Source organism: Mastomys coucha, unplaced genomic scaffold, assembly GCF_008632895.1.
Source record: "Mastomys coucha isolate ucsf_1 unplaced genomic scaffold, UCSF_Mcou_1 pScaffold21, whole genome shotgun sequence".
NCBI classification, from domain to species: domain Eukaryota; kingdom Metazoa; phylum Chordata; class Mammalia; order Rodentia; family Muridae; genus Mastomys; species Mastomys coucha.
In genome coordinates, this window is record NW_022196904.1 from 138,298,900 (window position 1) to 138,324,983 (window position 26,084).

The 26,084-nt window shown below is 47.4% G+C and overlaps 2 protein-coding genes and 1 long non-coding RNA gene across 4 annotated transcripts in view; 1 reads left to right on the plus strand and 2 right to left on the minus strand.

The window, feature by feature from the left end:
- Positions 1-4,183, minus strand: part of Fermt3 (fermitin family member 3) — an 18,971-nt gene extending 14,788 nt beyond the window's left edge. Inside the window, exons 1-3 of one of the 2 annotated variants that reach the window (XM_031389510.1) lie at positions 3,956-4,183; positions 3,341-3,514; positions 11-244 (exon numbers count right to left, since the gene is read on the minus strand). In XM_031389510.1, the coding sequence (XP_031245370.1) occupies positions 11-244; positions 3,341-3,500 (394 nt within the window). In that variant the 5' untranslated portion in view covers positions 3,501-3,514; positions 3,956-4,183. Of the gene's footprint in view, positions 1-10; positions 245-3,340; positions 3,518-3,955 lie in introns of both variants that reach the window. The other variant, XM_031389511.1, reaches the window with a different exon arrangement.
- On the plus strand, positions 2,622-15,132 carry LOC116103478. The gene is made up of 2 exons (XR_004123481.1): positions 2,622-3,527; positions 14,985-15,132. It is a non-coding gene; the product is annotated as an uncharacterized LOC116103478 (long non-coding RNA).
- Positions 5,422-23,300, minus strand: Stip1 (stress induced phosphoprotein 1). Its single transcript, XM_031389512.1, has 13 exons — positions 23,158-23,300; positions 18,492-18,701; positions 17,263-17,546; positions 15,528-15,696; positions 12,841-12,967; positions 12,643-12,745; positions 12,369-12,489; positions 11,001-11,097; positions 9,852-9,976; positions 7,032-7,068; positions 6,790-6,893; positions 6,424-6,596; positions 5,422-5,894 (listed from the first exon to the last, which is right to left on the minus strand). The coding sequence occupies exons 1-13, from the start codon at positions 23,164-23,166 to the stop codon at positions 5,822-5,824; spliced, it is 1,632 nt and encodes a 543-aa protein (XP_031245372.1). The 5' UTR covers positions 23,167-23,300; the 3' UTR covers positions 5,422-5,821.
- Between the last annotated feature and the right edge of the window lie 2,784 nt (positions 23,301-26,084).

A 26,084-nucleotide genomic window follows, 5' to 3' on the forward strand; every position in this document is an offset into this window, starting at 1 on the left:
AGCCACTCACTGAGGAGGCGGCAGATGGCAGCCACGGTCTGGAAGAGGGGCTTGGAGAAGCTGGCCCGAAGACGCAGCACACGCCTGTTGGGCAGTCGCAGGATGACAGGTCGGTGCTGTGGCCCAAAGAAGAGGCGGGCATCTGCCAGAATCCCATACTTGTCCAGTGTCCAGTGTGTCTGCAGCAGCCACTGTCTCTTCTGTTCCCACCAAATGGCATGATCAGACCAGTCCTGCTTGCGATCTGTGAGGACCCGAGGTGCCCATTGGCCTTTAAAGGTCCTGCCAAGAGTTCTTTTTTTTTGTTTTGTTTTGTTTTTTGTTTTGTTTTGTTTTTGAGACAGGGTTTCTCTGTGTAGCTCTGGCTGTCCTGGAACTCACTCTGTAGACCAGGCTGGCCTCGAACTCAGAAATCTGCCTGCCTCTGCCTCCCAAGTGCTGGGATTAAAGACATGGGCCACCACCATCCAGCTTTCACTTAACCTTTCTAGCTTCAGCTTTCTACTTTGTAAGATAGAATAATCACCCTGACTCATGACAGCTCACCAATGTCTGCTACATGCCAAGTGTTGTGCAATTCTGAGAAGCATTCAGTTAGAAATGTGAATATTATCACTTGTCATCTAGCCAGAAATAGGGGTCATAACAATGGATGACACAGGATGATGTCTCATCCTCCCCCAGAGAAGTGTGAAATAGAAACAAAGGGGGCAAAAAGGTACTCTGGGCACACAGCCTCCTGGGATTTACAGAGACCCAATTTCTTGGCTTCTAGGTTCTTATTTAGTTGTTTTCAGACAGGGTTTGAATGGCTGTGTAGCTGAGGACAACCCTGATCTACGGTTCCTCTTGTCTCCAGCTCCCCAGTGCTGGGGTTCCAGGTATGTCCCTGGTTGATGCTGTGCTGAGGATCAAACCCAGCTTTGTGTATGCAAAGCCCTCCACCAGCTAAGTTTCTAGGCCTTTCTCTGGATCTCCCACTGAGTTTTTTGTTTGGTTGGTTTTGGTTTTTTCTTTTTTTTGGTTTTTCGAGACAGGGTTTCTCTGGGTAGCCCTGGCTGTCCTGGAACTCACTCTGTAGACCAGCCTGGCCTCGAACTCAGAAATCCTCCTGCCTCTGCCTCCCAAGCGCTGGGATTAAAGGCATGTGCCAGCACTGCCCGACTGTTTTTGGTTTTTTCAAGACAGAATTTCTCTGTGTAATAAATAGCCCTGGATTTCCTTTGTAGATCAGGCTGGCCTGGAACTCACAGAGATCCTCCTGCCTCTGCCACCTGAGTGCTAGGATTAAAGGTGTGCACTGCTATACTTGGCTCTTTGCGTTTAGTTTTTAAACTTGAGGCAGGGTTTTGCGATGTGGGCTGCATTCACTAGGGTTGGGACTGTCTCCCTGTTTAGGAGCCTTTCCTGTGGCTTTGTTCTCCTCAGGAGACTGTCCCATTTACTCCTTTTCTCTTTCCTAGGGATTTGGTCTGGAATCTCAGCCATGTCCTCTTCTAGGGGTTCGGGTCTCCTGTTTTAGGGCTCCAGACTCTGTCTTCTGCTAGGATCTGCATGACACAGACCTCTCCATTCTAAGGGGCATATCCGTTGCGTCCTTCATTCCAGACCCCTGTTCACCGGGCCTCGTTGCCAGTGCTGGAACACTTAATGCAGCAGGACTAGCCCCACTTTCCAGGTGTTGTGCTGAAGCCCACCGTAGCTGGACAGAGAGCCGTTCCTCCCCAGATCACCCACCCACCAGGGACTTTTACACTCCAGCACCATGTTGGAGCTTTTTACTTCTAGTTCCTTCCCTCTTGTGTTAATGTTAAGGTCACTTTTAAATCCACCTTTCTCTGTCCTGTTTGGCCCCTGGAGCGGAGCCCTCATCATCTCTCCCTCAGATGACTGGATGGTCTGCTTGGCTCTCCCTGGCTACAGACTGCCTCCCCTTCAGGCAAAGGGTCCTGCAAAGGTCCGCCTTACCCTTACCCACCCTGCCCTTTGTTCCCAAGGGAAGCAGCTAGTTCCTCAAGAAGGCCTCCGGACCTCCCGGGCTGTCAGGGCACCATCGGGGCTGCCTTCCCATCTTGTCACAAGTCAGGTGTCTTTACTGTCCCTCAGAGGCCCTAACCCAAAGCCTCCGCCAGTCCTTGGCATCAAGGCTAGGTCTTCCTTTTTGTAGAGGCCTCTCTGGAAATCTCCTGCTTTGCCTACTGTCAGGTCCTGCAGGAAGCTCTCAGCATTTTGTAGCGGCATGTTACCATGAGATAGGTTGGCCTCTGCTGCCTGGCAAGTGGAGGGCTGGGGATAATGCCCCTACTTCAGGGGACTGAGATCCTTTCCACAGGAAAGGCTCCTAAACAGGAAGACAGTCCCAACCCTAGTTCAGGAGAACTGAACTGACCTGGCCCATGGAGCCCAGCAGTGGTACATGGTGAGATCTAACTGGCTGGGTGTTCAGCCCTCTTGGGGCTCTTGCTGTAGACTCCTAACATCTCCAGCCCCTCTGTTCTGACCCATGTCAAGTCTCCAGTTTCGTCTGACATCTAGTTTCGAGGGACTAACCTTGTTCCCACTTCTGCTTTCACGGCCTCTTTGGGCCCTGTTTACGGTAGTTCCCTTCTCCGCCTCAGCCCTGCTATTTGGCTGTGTTGGAGCTGTCCTGCCCAATCACTCTGGTCCCTGTCTTGGACTGCGTGCACATAGAGGGTTGTCTGGGTCTAGAATACCTGCCTCCTATCCAGGTCCCAGTTCCAGAGGCCTAGGACCCACGCTCATGGTGAGATGCCTTCTGTCTCTGGATATCGGGAGCTCATGGTGGGATGTCTTCCGGCTCTGACTATCGGGGCTTGCCTGCCATCCACCCAGGAAGTGATAACTCTCATTCTCTGCTGGTAAGGTTGATGAGAAGACCCACAGGGCCTTCTGGGTGACTGATATCGCCCCAGCCTACTCCGCCGTAACTTCCTGTGGGGGCAGGGCCTCTCACCCACTCTCAGCAGCCTGCCAAGTGGTTTGCTGGGGAGGAAATTTAGGAGAGTAGGTGCCAGGTCCTCAGGAACCTCCTAGCCATCCCTCAGACCTCAGGAACATAACAGGTCTAAACAACAGGTCTAAACACAGGCAAGATGTACAGGGGACCATGTTGTCTGTCTCTTGGAGACTAGACAGAACCAGCAGGAGCTGGAGGAAGTATGGAGAGGGGAAGTAAAGAAATATCTTCTTTGGAACCAAACAATTAGGCCTGAGTCACTGTGACAAGGTTATGATGAGTGGAAGCAAAAATGGCCTAGAAGAGCCAGGGAGAGCTGTCATGACTGCTCTAAACTAGATATAGAGGATCACAAGGACTCACTGATCTCCTCCACGATCTTCAGAAGCACCCCACCAATGTGTGACTCCCCCGTGACTCGGAGCGTGACAGACTGGGCCTCAGGGTCCTCCTCGCCCACAAACACCCTCAGCTCCCAGGAAGAGTCGATATAGTCTCCGGAGGCTGTCTTCATGCCCGCCATCGCTGCGGCCGTTTCTGCTGAGACAAGGTGAGTAGACAGTGGGCTGCCTACAAATAAGCGGGAGCCCTATGGTACCCTGGGTAGGTGGGTAGGCTTTGGGGGCACTGGTACAGAGAGCTACTGTGATCCAGTCAATATAAAACCCTCTTACTATATCCTAAGTGTTTGGGCTGAAGAGGCAGTTCCTTAGAGCCCACGTTGCCCAGCCAATTCAGGTTTCACAGGTGGGAACACCGAGGCCCAATACTCACTGTAGAGTACCCCACTAGTTACCAGAACAGGTCAGCTCTTCTCTTCACAGCTCTGCCAAGCCCACCTATCCCAGAGAACAAGACCTGGCCCACAGCTCACAGCCAGTACTCTAACTCGAGCCTCTGGGGTGGTGGCAAGTGTGGCTGCTGTGCACAGAATGGCCGAGCAGGGGACAAGTGAGTCCTCCTGGGTTTTTCACTTACCTAACCTGCAAGGGACTGCAGCTGCAGGTGGCAGTGGAACACCTGTTATCCTGGCCTGGGCTGGCCTTGTCCGGCTCAGTTGCTTCTGTCAGAGGTCAGCCTGTGGTGGCCTTATCGTGAAAGTTGTGCTAGTCCCCTCCCCAGGGCGGGCTGTTGCTGGGTACAGGAAGCACACTGCCAGCACGCAGAGAGGGCTCCACGGGGCCCTTGCTTTTGCTACCACAGGAAATGAGGGAAGAACAGAGCTGGGGTGACACCACAAAGCCCTCTCAACCCCACCCCCAGGCATCTACTGGTTGCATCTCCAGCCTGCTCTTGGTGGGATGGCCTATAGCCAGCAGTGAAGCCTTTCCTACCCTGAAACAGAACTTGTTTCCAAACCTACCAGCCTTAAACCTGCCCACGCAGTGCCATGTCAGAGCCTCTATTCACCAGGCAGAGCCTCTCTGCCTCTTAGAAAAACCTCGATGTGATTTCCTCCAGGATTCCTTATCCTGTGGAGAGTTGTGGTGGTCCAACAGCCTCATGTCCATGCCAGGCACTGGGATGCAAATTGCTCTAAGTGCAAGGCTCTCCCTGCTAGGTGAGCAGGAATATAGCCTTTTCAGGGTGGCAGCCTACCCTTAATGAAGAGGAGGCTTTTTCTTTTTTCAGACAGGGTTTCTGTGTAGCCTTGGCTATCCCAGAACTCTGGCCTTGAACCCAGAGATCTGCCTCATCTGCCCCAAGTGCTGGGATTAAGGGTGTGTGCCATCCTCCAACCCTAAGGTAAAGCTCTCCCCCCCCCCCCCCCCCCCCCCATGACAGGGTTTCTCTGTGTAGCCCTGGCTGTCCTGGAACTCACTCTATAGACCAGGCTGGCCTCGAATTCAGAAATCCGCCTGCCTCTGCCTCCCAAATGCTGGGATTAAAGACGTGTGCCCCCACTGCCAGGCTAAGGCTTTCTAAGTGTGACTAGGAGAGCTGCTCTGAGGAGCCCTGGAGGGTGAGACAGGAAGCCAGTTTCAGCAAATGCAGGACATAATACAGCCTGCTGCTGGACTCAGCATCTTGCTAGCCCAGGAAGCAGTCCTTTTTGAGCAAATGAGGAAGTTCACAGCATGGGAGGAAGATAGTGGTGTGGAGCTCAGGATTAGAGCCACAGGAGCTGCTGTCGGTATTACTCTCAGGTCTGCTTTCTGATCCACTTTGGGTCTAGGTTAGGTTTAGTGTCCCATGCATCCAGCAGGTTTATTCTAAGACTGTACTGTACAGAGCAGCAAGAATATGGACCCAAAGCTGACCAACCTGAAGGTAAGTTATCAGTTGTTGAGTGACACCTCCACCTAGTGGCCACCCTGACAAAGCCAACAGCTCATTCTTCAGCCACCTTTCTTTCAAGGCCATCAAAAGGCAGGCACTTAAATGTTGCCTTCTAATTCAGCAACTACTGTCTTATTAGGAGAAAAAAGTCACTGGAGACCATAGCAACATATAAGCACGCCTGACTGGCTTGTTTTATTGAGGAGGGATGTGGGTAAGAACAAGTAAAGACAGCTGGGACCCTAGGTCGGGAAGAATACCCTCCCCTCCCCGTATGCACCCACTGCCCCAAATAAAAAATAACCAACTATGGGGGAGCAGCCGAGACAGTGACGGGGAGGCTGGGGATGGGCAGGGAAGGACACTCGGAATTGAGGGCAGCAGTGAAGAGACCATGCGTGTGCTGGGAGGGCCCGAGGTGGCGCTGGATGAGTCTGTCTTCCTTGTAGGCATGTATAAATATAAAGATAAGCCTTTCTTCTCCCCCCTCTGCCCAGTGCTGCTCGCCACCGTCCCAGCTCGCCTTTCCTCAGTGGCGAAGGGAAGAGGGGGAAAAACAAGTTATCACCGAATTGCGATCAGACCCACATCCATTAGCTTCTGGATCTTCTGTGCTATTACAGGATTCTTTAAGTGTCTAGGAGAAAAGATATAGTTAACTGAAACTGGTTCTTAGAGAGCTGCTATCTCCCTCCACCCAAGTTCCTTGGCTTGCAGAGCATTGACAAAGACCCCGTGCACGCAAAGGTCCTTTTCACCAGGCAGGACAGGGAGAACCTGCCTATCTTACTGTGTGTCTGCACAGCTAAAAGCCTAGCATAAATGGCTTTCTCATCAGAAGCTTAGGCTATCAGACTAACAGAAAAAGAAAGCCCATAGGCTCCTCTGTGCCACCAATGTTTTCTGCTAAGACTGATATGATTCAGGGCTAGAGAGATGGCCCAGTGGTTATTGATGGAGAGATAACTCAGAGCACTCACTGCACCCACAGTGGCTCTCAACCCTCTGTATATCCAGTTCTAGGGGGCCTGACACCCTCTTCTGTCCTATTCAAGCACCAGGAACACATACATACATGTAGGCAAAATGCTCATGCACATAACCTAAATCGTACATTGAAATGATAGAATTCCCTCTCACTTCCCCAGCATCCCCATTCAACTTACTCGCTCAGAGCCTGGGGGTCCTTTTGCATCTGCTCCAGGATGAGCCTCATGGCTGGGTCACTCATTATCTGTTGCACCTCAGGGTCAGCCATGGCCCGCCGCTTTACATCCTCAGGGCTATCATGTCTGTTGTACTGTGCCATCATACAGCGCTGGTAACCATCTGCTGCTTCCTGCATTCCAGAAAACATCAAGGCAGGAGTCAACACTGTTTGACTCACTGCTTTAGTAGGTCCAAGACAATAGATCATTGACAAAGGGGAAAAATGGAGAGACAAGAGAAACTGAAGCATTCGGGAAGGACCACAGAAAACAACCAAAGGAGAAACCAATGGGGGTGACTCTTACAGGCCAACAGCAGCTCACCTTACAGCTGGAGTCCAGGTCTAACGCTTTTTGGTACACATCCATGGCTTTTGTGTAGTCCTTCATGGCTTCCAGAGCAGCTGCTTTCCGTGTATAACCCTTGACTATAAAGAAGACAGGTAAGACACCAACTAAGTAGCTCCTGACTGAGATCCTCCCCTTATGCCTATATGCTTCAAAGCCTTTAACCTTAATCATCTCTGGGGGCAAAATCAGGGCACAGGAGACGGAAAAGCACTTACTGAAGGTGGGCTCTAGCTGGATGCACTCCTCACAGTCCTAGGAAGGAAGAAAGGTAATTAGGTGCACAGCAGCCAGCTACTATGCCCTGACTCTGCTGTTCCTGTCACATCCAGGCCCCTGGGTTCCTGGAGAGCAACTTAAAAGGAGAAAGTGCCAGAAAGGACAGCTCCAGATAAGCAGCCCCTTAAAGCTGGTCCACATGGATAGGTAGGACATAGATAAGTCTACCTGAGAGCAAGCACACAAATAACACTAACCGTGCCTTCTTCAGACTGTGTGCAAAAGCAGAAAAATTGAAACAAATCATTTGAGTTTCAGACTAACCAGGATTCCGAGAGACACTTTTTTTTTTGGTTTTTCGAGACAGGGTTTCTCTGAGTAGCCCTGGCTGTCCTGGAACTCACTCTGTAGACCAGGCTGGCCTTGAACTCAGAAATCCGCCTGCCTCTGCCTCCCCAGTGCTGGGACTAAAGGCGTGCGCCACCACTGCCCAGCGAGAGACACTTTTTTTAAAAAAGAATTATTTATTTTATGTATGTGAGTACATTGTAGCTACATGAGACTCTTAACTCAAAAAAGACAACTGCTATATTCACGAATTGGTGCCTAGTCCAATTATCAGTCCCAGTTATCAGAGAGACTGCCTCTGGCCCAGATGGGAGTGAATGCAGAAACTTGCATCCCAAGTTGGGTTGCCTTGCCCAGCCTTGATATAAGGGTTTGTGCCTGGCTCTTATTATCTTGTTGTGGCATGTTTGGTTCATATCCTTTTGGAGGCCTACTCTTTTCTATGGGGTGTCAATCTGGGGCGGGAGGGGGAGGGAAAAGCTACAGTTGGGATATATTGTATGAGAGAATAATAAATAAAAAAGAGAAGCCAAGTGGTGGTGATGCTTGCTTTTAGACCCAGAGCTCAAGAAACAGAAACAGGTAGATCTGTGTGAGTTCTAGGACAGCCTGATCTATAGAGCAAGTTCCAGGACAGCCAGTACTACACAGAGAAGTCCTGTCTCAAAAAAACAAAACAACAAAAGCCAAAAACATAACAAAGAAACAAAACAGCCAAGTGGGAAAGGTTAAGAAAGCAAAGTTTTGCTGGTACCTGTGCAAATCCTTACCTCCCAGTGATGCTACTGCCTTATAAGCTCATCAGGTTCTGATGTCACCCTTGTAGCCCTAACTACAGTGACGTCATGTAGTGACAATTCTGAAATTTTGGTTTCTTTAAAAGCCACAGAAATACTGTAAGAATGTGCTTTCGTTTTAATCTCAGGTGTGGGATGATGCGGGGCTACTTTGGACTGTCTGCAGCAGCTGACTATGATTTGCCTCATGTTCTAACAAAGGCGTGCTTTTGTCAGCTGCAGATGGTTCTGCGATTGTGTGATGTTTGGAACTTTTCGATGGGTATAGGTAATATAAATGCTAGGGTCCCAATAGGTGGGGGTTGGTAGTTATTCAGGGTGGTTGGAAACAGTTTGTTAGTAGTCATGCCCAGGGATCCCTCTCTTCTCACCTCTATCCTTTCTACCCTATCTAGTGATTGGGGGTGAAATGGTGGGGATGATGATGATGATAAAGGATGGGAAAAAGAACCCACAAAGTAGCAAAGACCAGCTACAATGTTACTTCCAGGCCACACCCAAAGATGATGGCACCACAAATAAAACTTGAAGCCAAGGCAGTGTGGCACATCTCTAATTTCAGTAGAGAGGCAAGGCATGAGTTCAAATTTAAAGTCAACCTGAGTTTATACTAGTGAGACCCTGCTGAAACAAAATCAGGAGCTGATGAGCTGGCTGAGTCAAGAAAGCACAAGCATGAAGACTTGCATTCACTCTCTAGTCCTCACATAAAAAATCCAGGCATGGCACTACACATTTATGATCTCAGTGCTGGGGCTTACTGGCAGTAAAGCGAAATCTCAGAAACCCTGCCTACAGCAGTTATGGAACAATCACCAGGCGGCTAAGCACATGCACTTAGACACAGAATCGGGTGTTGCAGCTGCTGGCTATAAACTTGTCACTCAAGAAGCTAAGGGACAAAATTCTCAGTTTGAAGCCAGTGTGGACTATATAAAATAAGTATTATGAAAAATAGGAAAGGGGGCTCAGCAGTTACTTACTGCTCTTGCAAGGACCTGAGTTTAATTCCCAGTAACCACTTGTTAGCTTGCAGCCATCCATCCATAACTCATTCCAGGGGGGCCAATGCCCTCTTCTGACCTCTGAGATATGGAGGTTTCGTATCTGGCACACATACACATACAATGCAGACAAAATACTTATATACACATTTGAAAGGGTATGGAAAGGAAGGGAGGAAAAACACTGGGGAATGGGGAGAAAAAAAGCCCCAGATTTAGGGAGGGCACAGGAGCCACATAGGTTTACATAATAAGCTCAACCACTAACTTTTAAGGGCTGGGGTCAGGCAGACACAAGCTTCTAACTTCACACACAGCACACTACTACTGTCAACTTAGAATCTGTTTTTTTTTTTAAATTATTTATTTGTATTTCATGTGTATTGATGTTTTGCCTGCATGTATGTCTGAGTGGGAGGGTGTCAAATCTGAAACTGAGTTTCAGTCAGTTGTGAGCCACCATGTGGTTGCTGGGAATTGAACTCAGGACCTCTGGAAGAGCAGCCATGGCTCTTAACTGCTGAGCCACCTCTCCAGCCCCACCTTAGAATTTTAGTAAGAACATTAACCCACTGAGGAGAGGACAAGAAAACGAGGCTTGGCCCCCTGCAGGTTTACAGTAACTCCAGGTTTCAGCTCACGTAGCCCCAGCAGAACTCCCAGGCCTCACCTTGAGTGCCAACTGAAACTCCAGGAGCTTGGTGTAGCAGGCAGCTCGGTTGCTGTACAGCTTGGCATCTCTTGGGTTCCTTTTAATGGCTTCTGTATAGTGCTTCATGGCCTGGGGGTAGTCACCTAGATAGTTACATAAAAATGAGGTCTATTAGCTCAGCTGGCTTAAACTCCAGCTGCTCAGGCTGCAGTCCTATCTCAATCTCCCGAGTATTAACTAGGATTGCCATGTGTACTACCATGTCTAGCTAGCTATGAATGATTTGCTTCTGCTATTTTATTTATTTACTTGGCTTCTGAGACAGGATTCCTGTGTACATCAGCCTAGCCTCAAACTTAAGAAATCCTCCTGCTACCTGGGCATGCCTTTAATCCCAGCACTTGGGAGGTAGAGGCAGGTGGATTTCTGAGTTGGAGGCCAGCCTGGTCTACAGAGTGAGTTCCAGGACAGCCAGGGCTACACAGAGAAACCCTGTCTTGAAAAACCAAAAAGAAAAAAACAAAACAAAACCTCCTGTGTAGCACAGGCTACCACCACCCAGCTGTTTCTGTTATTTTAAAACAGGGTTTCATTCTGTAACTAGGGGTTCTGGAACCCTCAATGATCTGCCTGTCTCAGTCTCCCAATTGTTGGAATTACACCCATGTACCCTTGCACCAGGGTAACCTTGGTTATGAACACTTTACCCAATATATATTCAACCCCAATTACCACCGACCCCCACCCCCACACAGGATTTTTGTTTGTTTTTAAGACAAGGTCTCACTAAGTACCAACAACTGGCCTGAGTTCTTTTTTTGTAGACACACCTTGAAAACTCTGCCTTTGGAGTTCCTGCCTCAGTCAGAGTACTGGAATTAAAAATACAAGCACCTCCATCCCAAAATTGGCAGGGTGGTAGTAGTATATGTCTTTAATCCCAACACTCAGGAGGCAGAGGCAGATGGATCTGAGTTCCAGGACAGTCAGGGCTACACAGAAAATCCCATCTTGAAAAATCAACACCCCCGCAACAAGCCACAACACTCAGCAAAAAAAAACTTTTGTGATAGCCAAAAACCACCCTCCTTCTCCTGCACAGTATGCCTTGCAAGCAGGATCAGGCAGCCACACATCAGAGTGAGGCTTCCTGGACAGTGCTGGCACCTTTCTGGAAGCATTCATTGCCCTTGTTCTTCTCCTCCAAAGCTAAGTCAGGGTTGATATAAGCCAGTCGCTCTTGTTCCTTCAGAATTTTCTCTGCCTAAAAAAAATAAACAAAAAAGTAATTTTTGTTAAATTATTAATTTAAACATCCAAACACTGACGACTAGACTGAAAGGCTAAATTAGAATTAAAACCAAAACTTTTTTACATTTGTGTGCACATATGCACTTGTACGTACAGTGCCTGTGTGGAGATCAGAAACAACTTGAGGTGGTTCTCTTTAAGTTCCCTAGAACACGAATTCTGTGGACTGAACTCAGGTTGTCAGGCTTGGTGGCAAGCACCCTAACCTGCTTTGCCCTTTGAGTGGCCCTTAATTAGGATTTTAAGTTTCAGAGTTCTAGGGTAAGATTTTCATCTCATTCTTGGGCTGAAAATATTGCTCAGTAGAGCATATAGGCACCACAAAATAAAAATTAAAAAAAAGAAAAATTTCCTGCAGGGCGGTGGTGGCGCACACCTTTAATCCCAGCACCTGGGAGGCAGAGGCAGGCTGATTTCTGAGTTCAAGGCCAGCCTGGTCTACAGAGTGAGTTCCAGGATAGCCAGGGCTATACAGAGAAACCCTGTCTCGAAAAAACAAAAAAAATTTTTTCCCTCTCAAGGTACACTGTTGAAGTGGAATAGAACTTGCATATACTTGATTCCAAACCATGCCCTTAGGTTGGGGGGATGTAGCTGAGGTAGTAGAGTTGCCTGTTTAACATGCATGAGGACCTACACGCAATCACTAGTATTGTACAACTCTGTTGTGGCAGCCTATTCCTGTGATCTCAGCTGTCACAAGCTTTGCAACTTTGTCTTGACCTCCATACCTACACTGTGGCATGTACCCAATCCCAAACAAATAAATGTTTAAAATGTAAAAAACAAACAATAAAAAAACTAAACCTCTGAAACTCCTACCAAGCCCTCAATGAAATGTTTTCTTTTGCTAGGCATGCAAGCACAAGCCTTAAATCCCAGAGCTTGGGAGAGACAGGTGGATCTCTGCCAGTTCAAGGGCAGCCTGGCCTACAAATAGTTCTAGGACAGCCAGGGCAGTTATAAAAACAAACATTATTTCAAAACAAAACAAAACAAAAAAAAACCAAAACCATAACCAAAAACTTCTCTTTTCCAAAAGGAAAAGACAAAAACAAAGTCCTAACAGTATTAGAACCTTGCTGATAGGCATTTCCTACAGACATTACCAAGCAATAGGGCTAAAATCATTTAAATGACATGCAAGCAAAACACCCCAACACATATAAAACTTAAAAAAACAGGGGTGGGGGTGGATGACAGCCCTATTCTTTTCAGACCCACCTGCTGGCACTTCTTGAGCACATCTGGAGTTCGGTGTTCTGCCAGAGACTTATTATAGAAATGGATAGCATCCTTGTAACTTTCTTCTTTGAAATAGGAATTGCCAATTCGGGCATAAGCTCTGGTGAAGACAAGAGTGACAAGGCAGAGTCAGAAACAAGGTCAACCATCAAAGAAAATATAAACTGATTCTAAACAAAGTTGGCTCAGCAGCCTGGAAACCCGGCTCTCAACAAGGGTTTCAAGCCCCAGCATGGTGGGTAAAGTGACATACTTGGCGATCTGCCTGTAGTCCTCTCGGTTCTCTCTGCCCACTTCAATGGCCTTTTCACAGAGCTCCCGGCATTTGTTATAGTCGCCCTTCTCAAAGTGCACAGCTGCCATGAAGAAGGGTGAGAAACAGTCAAGACTAGTTTCTTCTCTCAGGAAAGAGCGCCTAACAGCTCTCTCGCCCCTGGTTCCTAAGCCTCACCTGCTTGATTAGTTATGTAAGTCATATTAGTAGGGTCCAGTTCCTTGGCCCTGTCATAATGCTTCAGGGCCTTGTCAAAATCTTTCTTCTTGTAGGCATCATTTCCCAACTCCTTTTCTTTCAGTGCCTAAGTGGGGATAGAAAAGGTGAGTGCTTAGCATCACTACCATATGGCAGCAATATCAGCGCAGTGCATGCTCTGTCATGGGTCTCAATTAGCATGTGATACCAACCTTACCAGGAAGTAAGGGCTCCTCCTATTCTAGCCAGAGTCAAGTAGGTCAGGGCTGAAGTGTACTTTATTTTCACTCCCAGACCCTAACTCCTTTTCCCTATCTACTCTCTTGGATCTTTACCAAGCAGCAGAGGGCTTCTCTGATGGAGAGGAAATCCTCTCGACTCAAAGCAGCTAAAGAAGGTGGTGTGATTTGGTGGCAGGTTTTTATGAGGCAATCACAGCCAGTTGCTGTGGCTATCTTGAGGTCTTAGCTGTGAGGGGACAGCAGGCACAGTACGAGAATCAGAAAGGGCCAAAGGCACAGGAGGAGTCAGAATGGCTCTCTCCACCCACACGGAGGGCCTTTTTCCAGCTGAGACACCCTGAGCAACCAACAATCACCCATTTAAGAGTACTAAATTTGGCAACAATCTGCTGTTCCCGACTATGAGGGGAAACAATTCTTTAGGCACATGTCTCTTGCTCTGGAAGAGTGTTGCCAAGTGGACACCCACCTGAAACCATATCCAACCAGGAGGCCAAGCCTCGGGACTGATGCAGACACCATGCCCTGATCACAGCAGGGCCTACTACCCCTCACAATTCTATCAGTTCTACTCAGTGTTCATGTTGGCAGCACATGCAGAGGGTCCATTTTCACTACTGAAGCACTCCAATGTTCTAGCATTACTAGGAAATGGCTTGTAAAGAGCATCAAACATAAGTGTATGTTTTCAAACATACACTTACACCCAACATACATACACTTACATGCAACACAAACTGCTTCTACCTCACAAACCACCTGTAACCACAGGAATTCTTTCTGATGTATCTTAAATATCTATTAAAAAAATGGTCTTGACTTCAGAGATCTGCCTGCCTTTGCCTCCCAAGTGCTGGGATTAAAGGTGTGTACCACCACTGCCCAGCTATGGAGGCAAAAGCAGATGAATCTGAGTTTGAAGCCAACATGATCTATAGAGCAAGTTCTAGGACACCCAGGCCTATTCAGAAAAACTACCGAAAAAAAAACCTTACTTTAAATTTTTATTTTTATAACTTTTCAGGAGCACTGGCTGCTTTTCCAGAGAACCAGGGTCCAATTCTCAGCACAACATGGCAGTCCACAGCTACCTATACTCCAAGATCTGACACCCTCACTCAAGACATATATGTAGGCAAAACACCAATACACATATTAAAATATGCATATGTGTCTTGCATGCCCACGTCTGCATACTACTGTATACATGTTTAAGCCATAAAGGACAGAAGAAGGTATCTCATTCCCTATATCTGGAGTTACCAATAGTTGTGCCATCACCAAGTGGGTGCTGGGAATCAAGACTGGGTCCTCTGGAAGAACAACTGTTGGCATCCTTCTAAGCTCCACCTAACAGCGGCAAAATGTTGTTCTCTTCTACCATGTAGATCTCAATGACAGAAATAAGGTCATTAAGCTTGGCAGCAAATGCCTTTTCCTATTAACCCATCTCACTGACCCTCTGATGTATTTTAACTATTTTTTTCTTTCTTTCTTTTTTTTTTGTTTTTTTTTGTTTTTCGAGACAGGGTTTCTCTGAGTAGCCCTGGCTGTCCTGGAACTCACTTTGTAGACCAGGCTGGCCTTGAACTCAGAAATCCACCTGCCTCTGCCTCCCAAGTGTTGGTATTAAAGGCGTGTGCCACCACCGCCCGGCCCTATTTTTTTTTTCTTTCAGGCACAATTTCACTATTGCCCAAGTGGGTCTCGAAGCACCTGTGGCTCAGGTATTGAATAGGTATGACCCCCACAGATTCATGTGTTTAAATGCCTGGCCACAGGGATTGGCACTACTAGGAGGTATGGCCTTGTTAGAAGTGTGTCACTGTGGAGGTGGGGCTTTGTGGTTTTAATGCCCATTCTCCTCCTATCTGCTTTCAGATCAAGATGTCAGCTCCTCCTGTACCATGTCTACCCGTACAATGCCATGCCTCCTGCTATCATGATAATGGACTAAACCTCTGAAACTGTAAGCCAGCCCCAATTAAAAAGCTGCCCAGGTCGTGATGTCTCTTCACAGCAATATAAGGGGCAAAACACTCATATACATAAAGTAAAAATAAAGCATGCACTTTTAATCCCAGGATCTGGGAAGCAGAAACAGATAAATCTGAGTTTAAAGCCAGCCTGTTCTATAGTAACCCTATCTCACACTAACAACCAACCAAATAAAACATAAAAACTAATTCCAGCAGTTGAGAAGAAATTCATCCTAAGTTTAAGGCCAGTCTAAAATGCAGATGAAACTGTTCCTTCAAGTGTCAAATCCAGGGCTCCAAGCATTCTAGGCAGGCATTCCACAAATTGAGGTATTCCACTAGCTCCAAACCATTTCTCAGCTAGTCTGCAGACATAACCATTTAACTTCTAATTGGTTTGGCAGTATGTAAATGTGTGATAGTTTTAGAGGAGAAATAACAAGACCTGTTTCTTATTCTCTGGAAGATCTTCTTCCATTGGTTCTGGCTTGGCCTCCTTTTTGGGAGGTGGTGGGGGTGGAGGTGTTGCTGCTTCTTCCTCTTCATCCATGCTACCCAGATCAACCCCAAGGAGGACACTGAGAGTAGTCATGACCCGGGGATCCTGTAGTTTCCTAGATTGATCAAAAGAAAGAATGGGCTGGAGAAATGGCTCTACAGTTAAGGCATACTGTTCTTGCAGAGACTCAAGTTCTGCTCCCAGCACTCAACTCTAGCTCAAGGAGATCCAACACCTCTAGTTTCCTCAGGCACCTGAACTCACATGCACATAACCATATATAGACACAAGCACACATAACCTAAAATAATAAAAGCTAAAATTTCAAGTCGTTAGTAGTGGCATACACCTTTAATCCAGCAATTTGGAGGCAGGCAAATCCCTAAGTTCAAGGCCAGCCTGGTCTACAGAGGGAGTTCAAGGCTAACAAGGGCCACACAGAGAAACAGTCTCGGAACAAATAAAAGTTAAAATAAGCCGGGCAGTGGTGGCGCACGTCTTTAATCCCAGAACTTGGGAGGCAGAGGCAGGTGGATTTCTGAGTTCGAGGCTAGCCTGGTCTACAGAGTGAGTACCAGAACAGGCAGGGCTATACAGAGAAACCCTGTCTTGAACCAACCTCGCTCCCCAAAGTAAGTAAATAAATATTTTCAAAGGCTTGGAGAGATGCCTCAAAAGATTAAGAATGCCTGTGACCCTATCACAAGGGCCAGAGTTCAAATCCTAGCACCCATGTCAGGTGTCTCACAAATGCTGTAACTCTGTAACTCCAGCTATAAGGGAAAACAAACAAACAAACAGAAACTACACCAACCAAGCCAGCTACAATGGTGTATCCTTTTATTTTGATACTTAAGAGGCAGAGGTTGGTGGGGCTCTCCAGTGAGGCTGGTCTGATGTACATAGTTTCAGAACAGCCAGGAAAACTCTCAAAAAACATAACAAGAATAAAAAGCAAGAAAATCATCCAAGTAGCTGGAATTAGAGATGTATATTACCAAGGCTGGCTTCTACAACTGCTCCTTACCTGGGCACTGATTAACAGATTCCTATACTTGGATTATCCTTACCTACTAACAGGAGTACAAGCTCAGAGACAGCATTTGCCTAACATGGGCAAGGGCCAGGGTTTGATCCATAGCATTATAAGAATAAGCAAAGCTAGAATTCTAGGAGAGAGAGGATTGGAAGTAACACTCCTGAGTATCTTGCTATTACAAGCTGCCTAACCTTTTGTTTTGTTTTAAAGATTTATTTGTTTGTTTGTTTTTTCCGAGACAGGGTTTCTCTGTGTAGCCCCTGGCTGTCCCAGAACTCACTCTGTAGACCAGGCTGGCCTCAGAAATCCACCTGCCTCCCAAGTGCTGGGATTAAAAGCGTGAACCACCACTGCCCAGCGATTTATTTATTATATGTAAATACACTGTAGCTATTTTCAGACACTCCAGAAGAGGGCATCAGATATCATTACAGATGGCTGTGAGCCACCGTGTGGTTGCTGAGATTTGAACTCAGGACCTTTGGTCCTGAGCAGCAGTTAAGAGCAGTCGGTGCTCTTAACTGCTGAGCCATCTCTCCAGCCCCTTTTTAAAAAGTGCAATAAATGCAAATTAAAAAACCTGTCCTATTCAGTGGTCCATATCAGAGAGCTTCTGTTAGAGTTCCTATTGCCTCTACTTACGTGCCCAGGTCTGAAGGCTTGTTCTGTAGCTGTTCTATGAGTTCCCTGTAGGTGGGGTCACTGAGCAGTGTCCTTGTCCTAGGATCATTCTCCAACTTCTGGTACAGATTAGGCAAGTTGAATGGATTCATGAATTTCCTCTCTGCCAACCTGGCCTCCATGTTCTGCAAGCCCTCCTTAAGCTGGAGATTATTGGCTTCATGTTTTAAACCTTCTTCATAGGTTCGTTTGGCTTCTTCAAACCGGTTTAGGAACTCAAGGGCTGCTGCTTTTCTTGAATAACCCTGAACAGCCCCAAAATTATAGTAAATAAAGGTTATGCAGAAGTGAATTCAGATCAACTCAAAGAGCCTATTACGGCTTTGTTTTTATTCATTTGATATATAAGGGTGTTCGCCCTGCATGTGTATCCATGTACCACGTATGCCTGGCATCTATAAAGGACAGAAGACGGCACTGGGTTCCTTGAGACTGGAGTTAAAGACAGTTCTCACCCACCATGTGGATGCTGAAAATTATACCCAGGTCCTCTGGAAGAGCTACCAGTGCTGTTAACAAAGGAGTCATCTCACCAGCCCTCCCTTTTTTCCTAAGGTAGGGTCTCATGTAGCTGGGGTGGCTTCAAGTTCCACCTTGTCTCTGCTTCCCAAGTGTTGGCATATGCTACTCTGGTTGGCCCTCCTGCCATGTACTTTTTAGACCCAAATGATACTCACATGAAGGCCAACCAGCAAATAGGGAAAGGATACAACACCAACGCTGATACTAAAAGAATCCAGACAAAGGTGCATAAATCTCCATGAAACCCATGGCCACAAGCTGTCAATTTAGTAATGCTTCATTTCTTTTTTCTTTTTTTGTTTTTTTTGAGACAGGCTTTCTCTGTGTAGCCCTGGCTGTCCTGGAACTCACTCTGAAGACCAGGATGGCCTCAAACTCAGAAATCTGCCTGCCTCTGCCTCCCAAGTGCTGGGATTAAAGGCATGCACCACCACTGCCCAGCTTCATTTCTTATCTGTACAACTAATAAAACCTGTTTTACAATTAATTGATGGTAACAAACTTGGAGAAATAAGTGTTCCCTTCAAGGGATGCCTTCTGACAGGGTAGGCGGGCAGACAGGAGCAACTACAGTCAACTAGACAGGTCAGGAGGGCCTGCTAATTAGGAACTACAGACAAGACCCAAAGTCCTTAGGAAAATGTATAGAGAGCAACGATTCAGCTTACCTTGCCCCAGTCAGGCTTCAGGTCAACAGTCTTGCAGCCATCCTCATAGGCCTTCTGGTAGTCTCCTTTCTTGGCGTAGGCCGCAGAGCGATTGCTATAGAGCACGTGGTTCTGGGGATCTAGTTTAATTGCCTCAGAGTAGCACTGTAGGGCATCATCAATGTTCCCAGCACTCAGGGCCTTATTGCCCTTCTCCTTTAGCTCATTCACCTGAGGAGGAAAGGCAGGCATCAATACAGCTTCACTCCACAGACCTCAATTCTCTCCCCTGGGGTGTTAGATTTTACTTATTCTTCATTCAACTAATATCAACTAGTTGGCCACTACTTATCAATAAGAGAGAAATGCTAATCCACCCATGGAAACTAGCAGAGAAACAAAGCATAGGCAGGAAGACTTCTCTGCCCTCCACTGGCTCTCTGTGCAAACTGGCTTACTTTGAAAAGCAAACTCACTTATCAACGCATTCCAAAGATCTGAATCATAGTAACTAGAAATGGCTCAGTGGTTAAGAACATTGGCTCTTCCAGGAGACCTGGGTTCAATTCCCAGAACCCACAATAGCTGCTCACACCTATCTGTAACTCCAATTTCAGGGCTTCTGATATATATACATTCAGGCAAAACACCAATGAACATAAGATTAAAAAGATCTGAATGGTAAACTGAGTGTAGGAAGAGCTGAACATACTGAGATACAAGACTGATCAGACACATAGTGGCACATATCTATACTCCCAGTACTTAGAAGGCTCATAGAAACCACTGTCTCAAAAAACTCAAGATAGGGCCCCAATGAAATGCCTCTGTGATAAAACACAGGCCTGACAATCTAAGTTAGATACTGGACAGTGAAGGATGAAAAGGAACCGAGCCGGGCAATGGTGGTGCACATCTTCAATCCTAGCACTTGGGAGGTAGAGGCAGGCAGATTTCTGAGTTCGAGGCCAGCCTGGTCTACAGAGTGAGTTCCAGGACAGCCTGGGCTATACAGAGAAACCCTGTCTTGAAAAACAAAAAACAACAAAAAAAGGGAACCTACCCCACCAAGTTATCCTCTAACAGTCATATGTGCACACCAGCATGCACACATCATGCCCTTATGCCCTATTAGTTTCAGAATAAGGGGAGGGGCTGGTGAGATGGCTCAGTGGGTTAGACCACTGACCACTCTTCCAAAGGTCCTGAGTTCAAATCCCAGCAGCCACATGCTGGCTCACAACCACACTGTAATGAGATCTGAGGCTCTCTTCTGGCATGTCTGAAGACAGCTACAGTGTACTGTCCATAATAATAAATAAATCTTTGGGCTGGAGCAAGCAGGGATTGACCGGAGCGAGCAGAGGTCCTAAAAATTCAATTCCCAATAACCACATGAAGGCTCACAACCATCAGTACAGCTACAGTGTACTCATATACATAAAATAAATAATCTTAAAAAAAAAAAAAAAGAGGATCCTGTTCCTTCATGTTCATTATGGCTCTATTGCCATTTCCCATTATCAGCAAGAACCAAAAAGGACTTACTGTGCTAACCCTTAAGTGTAGAGCTAATCCCCACTAAGTTCCTCACAATCTTACTATTACTCTATCAGGAAGAGGGTAAGAGAATGAAGGAGCTTCATAAAGTGAAGGAGACTTTGCCTGGGTGCTGACTTTTCTTTCCCATAGTCACTACAAAGCCAAACCCCAGTCTCTTCTCCCTCCCTTTTTTAACACTTTGTGACAGGGTCTCAGTTTAATTTAAGAGGCTAGCCTTGAACATGAGATGAGACCTTCCTGTTCTGGTCTCCCAGTAGCTGAGATTAGAGGTCTAAAGGCTTTTCTTTTCATTATCTCTGTGTGTGTATAAAGGGTTTTTCTTAGCCATGTTGACCTATGGAAGGTCAAGAACTTCACACTGCAGCAGTTGTAGCCCACACCTTGGAGGCAGAGGTATACAATCTCTTGAGTTGCAGGCCAAACTGAGTTCCAGGATATCTAGGGCTGCATAGAAACTCAATCTCCAAAGGAAAAACAAAACAAAACAAAACAAAAAAATCCCCAAACAACTGGATATAAGGTACCTATGGAAAAAAAATACAGCTTCACAGTACCACCACCAATTTTCTAAGACAGGGTTTCTGTGTAGCCCTGGCTGTCCTCAAACTCAGGGATCTGCCTGCTTCTGCCTCCCAAGTGCTCAGATTAAAACTACCACAGGATCACAGCTCCCTTTTAAAGCCAAACACAAGAATGAACATGAATAAGATGTGTACTTATGTCATTGGGATGGGCATGTAGCTCACTTGATAGCTGAAGCACCAGGTTGGATCCCAGCACCAAGTACGGTGACATATTATTTCAGGACTTAGAAGGTGGAGGAAGGAGAATAAGGCCATCTCTTGGCTATATACAAGTGTGAAGCCAGACTAGGACCCCAACTCTAGCTAGTAAGACCAAACCACTGAGTCAAACTGTACTGAAATGATTACAGCACCTATTATGAAACTATCATCTACTCATGATTCAGAAGACTGACATAGAATTTACTTCTTTCAAATGCTTTTAGAATCCAAAGGCACACCAATCAGAAACTTCCATAGAACAGAGGTCCCAATGCACATGTAAGATGAGTTTGCCCTGTAATCTCAACACTTAGTAAGAGGCAGGGGACCCTGTTCTTAAGAGTGGATAACAGGCAAGCAGAGGTAAAGGAAAAGACATGAAACTGCCAAATGCCATTCCTTTACAGGAAGGCCAAGGGAGAAAGTGTACACAGTACACAAATAAAAACTCATCTCTGGGCCAGGTAGTGGCGGCGGTAGCACACGCCTTTAATCCCAGTGCTTAGGAGGCAGAGGCAGGCGGATTTCTGAGTTCAAGGCCAGCCTGGTCTACAAAGTGAGTTCCAGGACAGCCAGGGCTATACAGAAAAACCCTGTCTCGAAAAAAAAGGTCTTTGTGGTCAGGGTCTATGTAGCTATAGCTGACTTGTAACTCCACTATGCAGACAAAGCTGTAGATTTGTCTGCCTCTGCCTTCCAAATGTTGGGATTGAAGACCCATGCCACCACACCGGGCATTAAAAATGTTTTGGGTTTTTTTTGAGACAGGGTCTCAGTACACAACTCTGGCTATCCAATTACTTACTTAGAGATCAGCCTGCCTCTGCCTCATGAGTGCACCATCAAGCCTAGCAAAAATAAATCCTAAAAATGTAAACCATGCATCACTGTAGGGGTTACCTGGAATTGTACTCTTCAATTTTCAATATGCAAACGTATTTGTGTGTATTAGTGCATGGGATAGAAGTTGGGAGTCAGGGTATCTTCCTCTGATGCTCTCCACCTTACTCTGAGACGAGATTTTTCAACGAACCTGGAGCTCACAGACTAGCCTGAGATCCTCCATGCTCCCCTCCCCACAGCGTATTGACAATCTGAACTTAGGTCTTCATTCTTACACATCAAACACCTTACCAACAGATCCATCTCTAAGCCCAACACTCAAATCTGCCATCTTACTGTAAGTCTGCAGTCCTGGCCTCAGCCATTCCCTTACTGTCCACATGAACACTTGCACACTTGTATAATGAATGGCTGGCAGGGTTTCCCCCCCAACCCAGAGGGTGGAGAGGATGGCTGTGGTAGACCATAGCTCTGAATTCTCCAGGCCCTGTGTTTGATCCCTAGCACCACACACTGAATGAATGAATGAATGAATGAAAATGGAAAACAATTTCCTTTTGTTGTAACAGAGCAAGGTGTTGCTAATTCCAAAAAGCGTTCCTCTTGTCTGTACTGCGGCCTATCTATATCTATCCCAGTTACAGCTTAATTACTCCAAGGATACAAAAAGTTGATTAACCTCTCCATTAAGTCTTACTAAAAAGCAGAGAGGCCCCACGGTCCCTCACAGTGGCTATTCCAGAACAAAAGGTTTCACTTTATACTTCACAGTAAAAGTAGTAAAGCTGTGCTCTTTTTTGTGTGTGTTTGGATAAATCACAACGGTTCGGAGACAGCTTCCAAGGTAACAAAACCTCTGCAGGCCTCACAGATGCAGGCCACGGTGGCCTGAGCTAAGTCACCAAGGTAAGGACAGCAGGCTTGCCTCTGTGCCCCAGATGCTGAGAGGCAGAGGCAGGGACTTCTAGCTCCTCACTATCGGCTCACAACTGTCTAAAACTACTAAATCCTGTGTAATCGGGAACGAAATCTCCAAGGGTCGGATCCTCAGTCACCCTACAGGCACCACGAAGAAGGGGGGGAGGGGCGACATATGTATCTGGAGCCTCAGGGAGACCTGGTGACACTGTCCGCGCCCGCCTTCTCTGCACAGTCGCGCGGGCCCTTTTCCCGGGCGCACCCAGATGCCGTGTACCCCGAAGGCTGCCGGGGTGATCGGTCACCGGACCCCTCCAAGTTCGCAGAGGCCGACAGGGGCCTCTCCGCGCTGAGGTGGCCCGGCCCCCAGAAGCCTCGGGGCCCGGCCGCGGCCAGGCCTGTTCCCGCTCCACTCGGCGGGTCGCGGGGGCGACGGGCGCTCGCCATTCTCCCCTCACACGCCCGACCGCGGCCCTCACGCCCGCGCCTCGGCCGCGCGGCCCGGCCCCCGACCACTCGCTTTTCCCCGCCAACAGGCCTGCGCTGCCCCGGAGCCCCGGCCGCCCCTCCCCCTTCACCTGCTCCATAGCCTGGCCCGGAACCCCGTTGAATCGAATTCGTCCGCTCCGCGTTCCCAACCGCACGCGCCGCCTTCTGGAACCTACTAGAAGCTGCCGGGACCCCCGGGTTACCGCCCCTTCCTCGCCTGCTCACTGGTTGAGCGCGGCCAGGAGGCTCTGTGCGCCGCTACTATTGGTTTAAAGTTCAGTCAATCATCAGGACTTCTTTTTCATTGGTTTTCTGCGGGTCTTCTCGTCAGCCCTGCCTCCTCTCCACCTCGGCATTGGACGCTCCGCAACGAGCCCCGCCTATTTCAGGGCTGGGTTAACGGAGGGACGAGCGGGTCTTGACGACACCGATTGGTGGGCTAGTCCGTCAATTGTAGCTGACTTGGCCGCGCCCATTGGTCCTGTTCTTTCTGGAAATTTCCACAACTCTCATTGGGCTGAAGGACTCCTAGACGGAACCGCCTTTCAGAGAAAGAATTCAATTGGGTGGATGGGTGGGGAAAATTTGGCCATTCCTGGCGCTGATTGGTTTAGGCCTCTGCCCTGTAACGGGGTGCTCGGCTGGTGGTTCGTGGGAGTCGAGCCATCTGGCCGGGTATCGCCGAGGCTTTAACTACAGCGTTATAGGCTGTTCTCCCTAAGCCTGAGAGTGTCGGCCCGCGCTTCCTCACATCCCAGATATTAGGCCCCTAATGTTTCCAAAATATTGCCGCGCTGAATGTTCTCAAAATGCTGCGGGCCACGACAGGCCTCCGCTTTGCCCGCAGTGTCCTGGCTGACCGGCTGGTCCTTAGTGAAGCCGCTTACTCTGAACTCAGTTGCAAGCTTTGGTCACCATGGCGTGCTAGCAGAAATGATACTTAGGTTGCAGGCTTGGCTTAGCATGTAGTTTATGGAACAGCACAGAGATAAGGGGTCTGGACAGGGCTTGGATGAGCAACGTGGGCTTCGCGGTGCCTTGTCTGGGCCAGTAGCGCCAATGCCCGCCCTCTCAATCCGGTTACCCCTTATCTGTTCTCTTATATCTACCTAGTTCTTTCTCCTGCTTCGCTTAAGATAGGAGGAAATGAGCGGTGGTGGCATACAGCACCCAAGGAAACAGAGGCAGGTGGATCTTTGAGGTTAGCCTGGTCTACATAGTGAGGTCCAGGACAGCCAGAACTATCTATACCAGAACTATATGGTGAGACCCTGTCTCAGAGAGAGGGAAGAGGGAGAGGGACAGTGCTGAAATTACAGGTGTGAGCCAAATGTGGCAAGAGTACTTTTCGGGTGACTGGAGATTGAAAAAAAAAAAAATAGGGCCGGGCAGTGGTGGCCCACGCCTTTAATCCCAGCACTTGGGAGGCAGAGGCAGGAGAAACCCTGTCTCGAAAACAAAAAACAAAAGAAAAAAAGAAAAAAGGGTCTTGTCTGTGTTCCACAAGCCCATCACCTGCAACTTTCTGTTTGACAAAAAGAAAATACAAACGTTACAATTTTTGTTTGTTTTTGTTTTCCAAGAGAGGGCTTCTCTGAATAGCCCTGGCTGTCCTGGAACACACTTTGTAGACCAGGCTGGCCTTGAACTCAGAAATCCTCCTGCCTCTGCCTCCCAGTGCTGGAATTAAAGGCGTGCGCCACCACTGCCTGGCACATTTTTTTTTTTAATTACAAAAGACAAGTATAAAAAGTGCATGACTGCTGGGCAGTGGTGGAGCAGACCTTTAATCCCAGCATTGGAATGTGGGTGGGGGTTAGGTGGATCTCTGTGAGTTGGAGGCCAGCCTGGACTACAAAATGAGTTCCAGAACAGCTGGGGCACTGTTACACTGAGAAACCCAGTCTGGAAAAAACAAAGATGACACCACCAACAAAAAAGCACATAACTACAATCCCAAATTCTGGGAGTTGGAAGAGGCAGGGTGATCAGAATTCAAGGTCAGCCTGAGCAAATGAGAAAGAAAGAAAGAAAGAAAGAAAGAAAGAAAGAAAGAAAGAAAGAAAGAAAGAAAGAAAGGAAGGAAGGAAGGAAGGAAGGAAGGAAGAAAGAAAGGGAGAAAGAAAGAAAAGGAGGGGAAGGGAAGGCTGAGATGGCTTGAAAAGGTGATAAAAGCTGTTTACTCCCCAACCATGCAAGCCAGGCAACCCGAGTTTGAGTCCCAGAACACACACAACAGAGACAACTGATATCATAGTGTTTTCTCTGACCACTGTGGCACAAATGCCCCACACTCACATCATGAACTATGCCTTTTTTTCTTTTCTTTTTTTGGTTTTACAAGACAAGGTTTCTCTGTGTAGCCCTGGCTGTCCTGGAATTCACTCTGTAGACCAGGCTGGCCTTGAACTCAGAAATCGCCTGCCTCTGCCTCCCAAGTGCTGGGATTAAAGGCATGCGTCACCACCGCCCAGCTCCTCCTCTTCTTTTTAAGACAGGGTTTCTCTGTGTAGCCCTGGCTTTTCCGGAACTCACCCTGTAGACCAGGCTGGCCTCAAACTCACAGAGACTCATTTGTTTCTGTCTCCCAGTGCTAGGATTAAAGGGATGTGCTACCTTGCTCAGCTGTAACAATGCATTTTTTTTTAAACATTTCTTCCTAAGCCGGGCATTGTGGCGCACGCCTTTAATCCCAGCACTTGGGAGGCAGAGGCAGGTGGATTTCTGAGTTCGAGGCCAGCCTGGTCTACAGAGTGAGCTCCAGGACAGCCAGGGCTGTACAGAGAAACCCTGTCTCAAAAAACCAAAAAAAAAAAAAACAAAAAAAAAAAAACATTTCTTCCTTTTCTTTTTCTTTTTTTTTTGTTTGTTTTTTTGTTTGTTTGTTTGTTTTGTTTTTCCAGACAGGGTTTCTCTGTGTAGTCCTAACTGTCCTGGACTCACTCTGTAGACCAGGCTGGCCTGGAACTCAGAAATCTGCCTGCCTCTGCCTCCCAAGTGCTGGGATCAAAGGCGT

Coding starts and splice junctions, on each gene's coding strand:
- Stip1 (XM_031389512.1), bottom strand. Junction 12,746..12,840: donor TTACATAACTAATCAAGCAG/GTGAGGCTTAGG, acceptor TCTTCATGGCAG/CTGTGCACTTTGAGAAGGGC. Junction 9,977..11,000: donor CAATGAATGCTTCCAGAAAG/GTGCCAGCACTG, acceptor GTAACTATCTAG/GTGACTACCCCCAGGCCATG.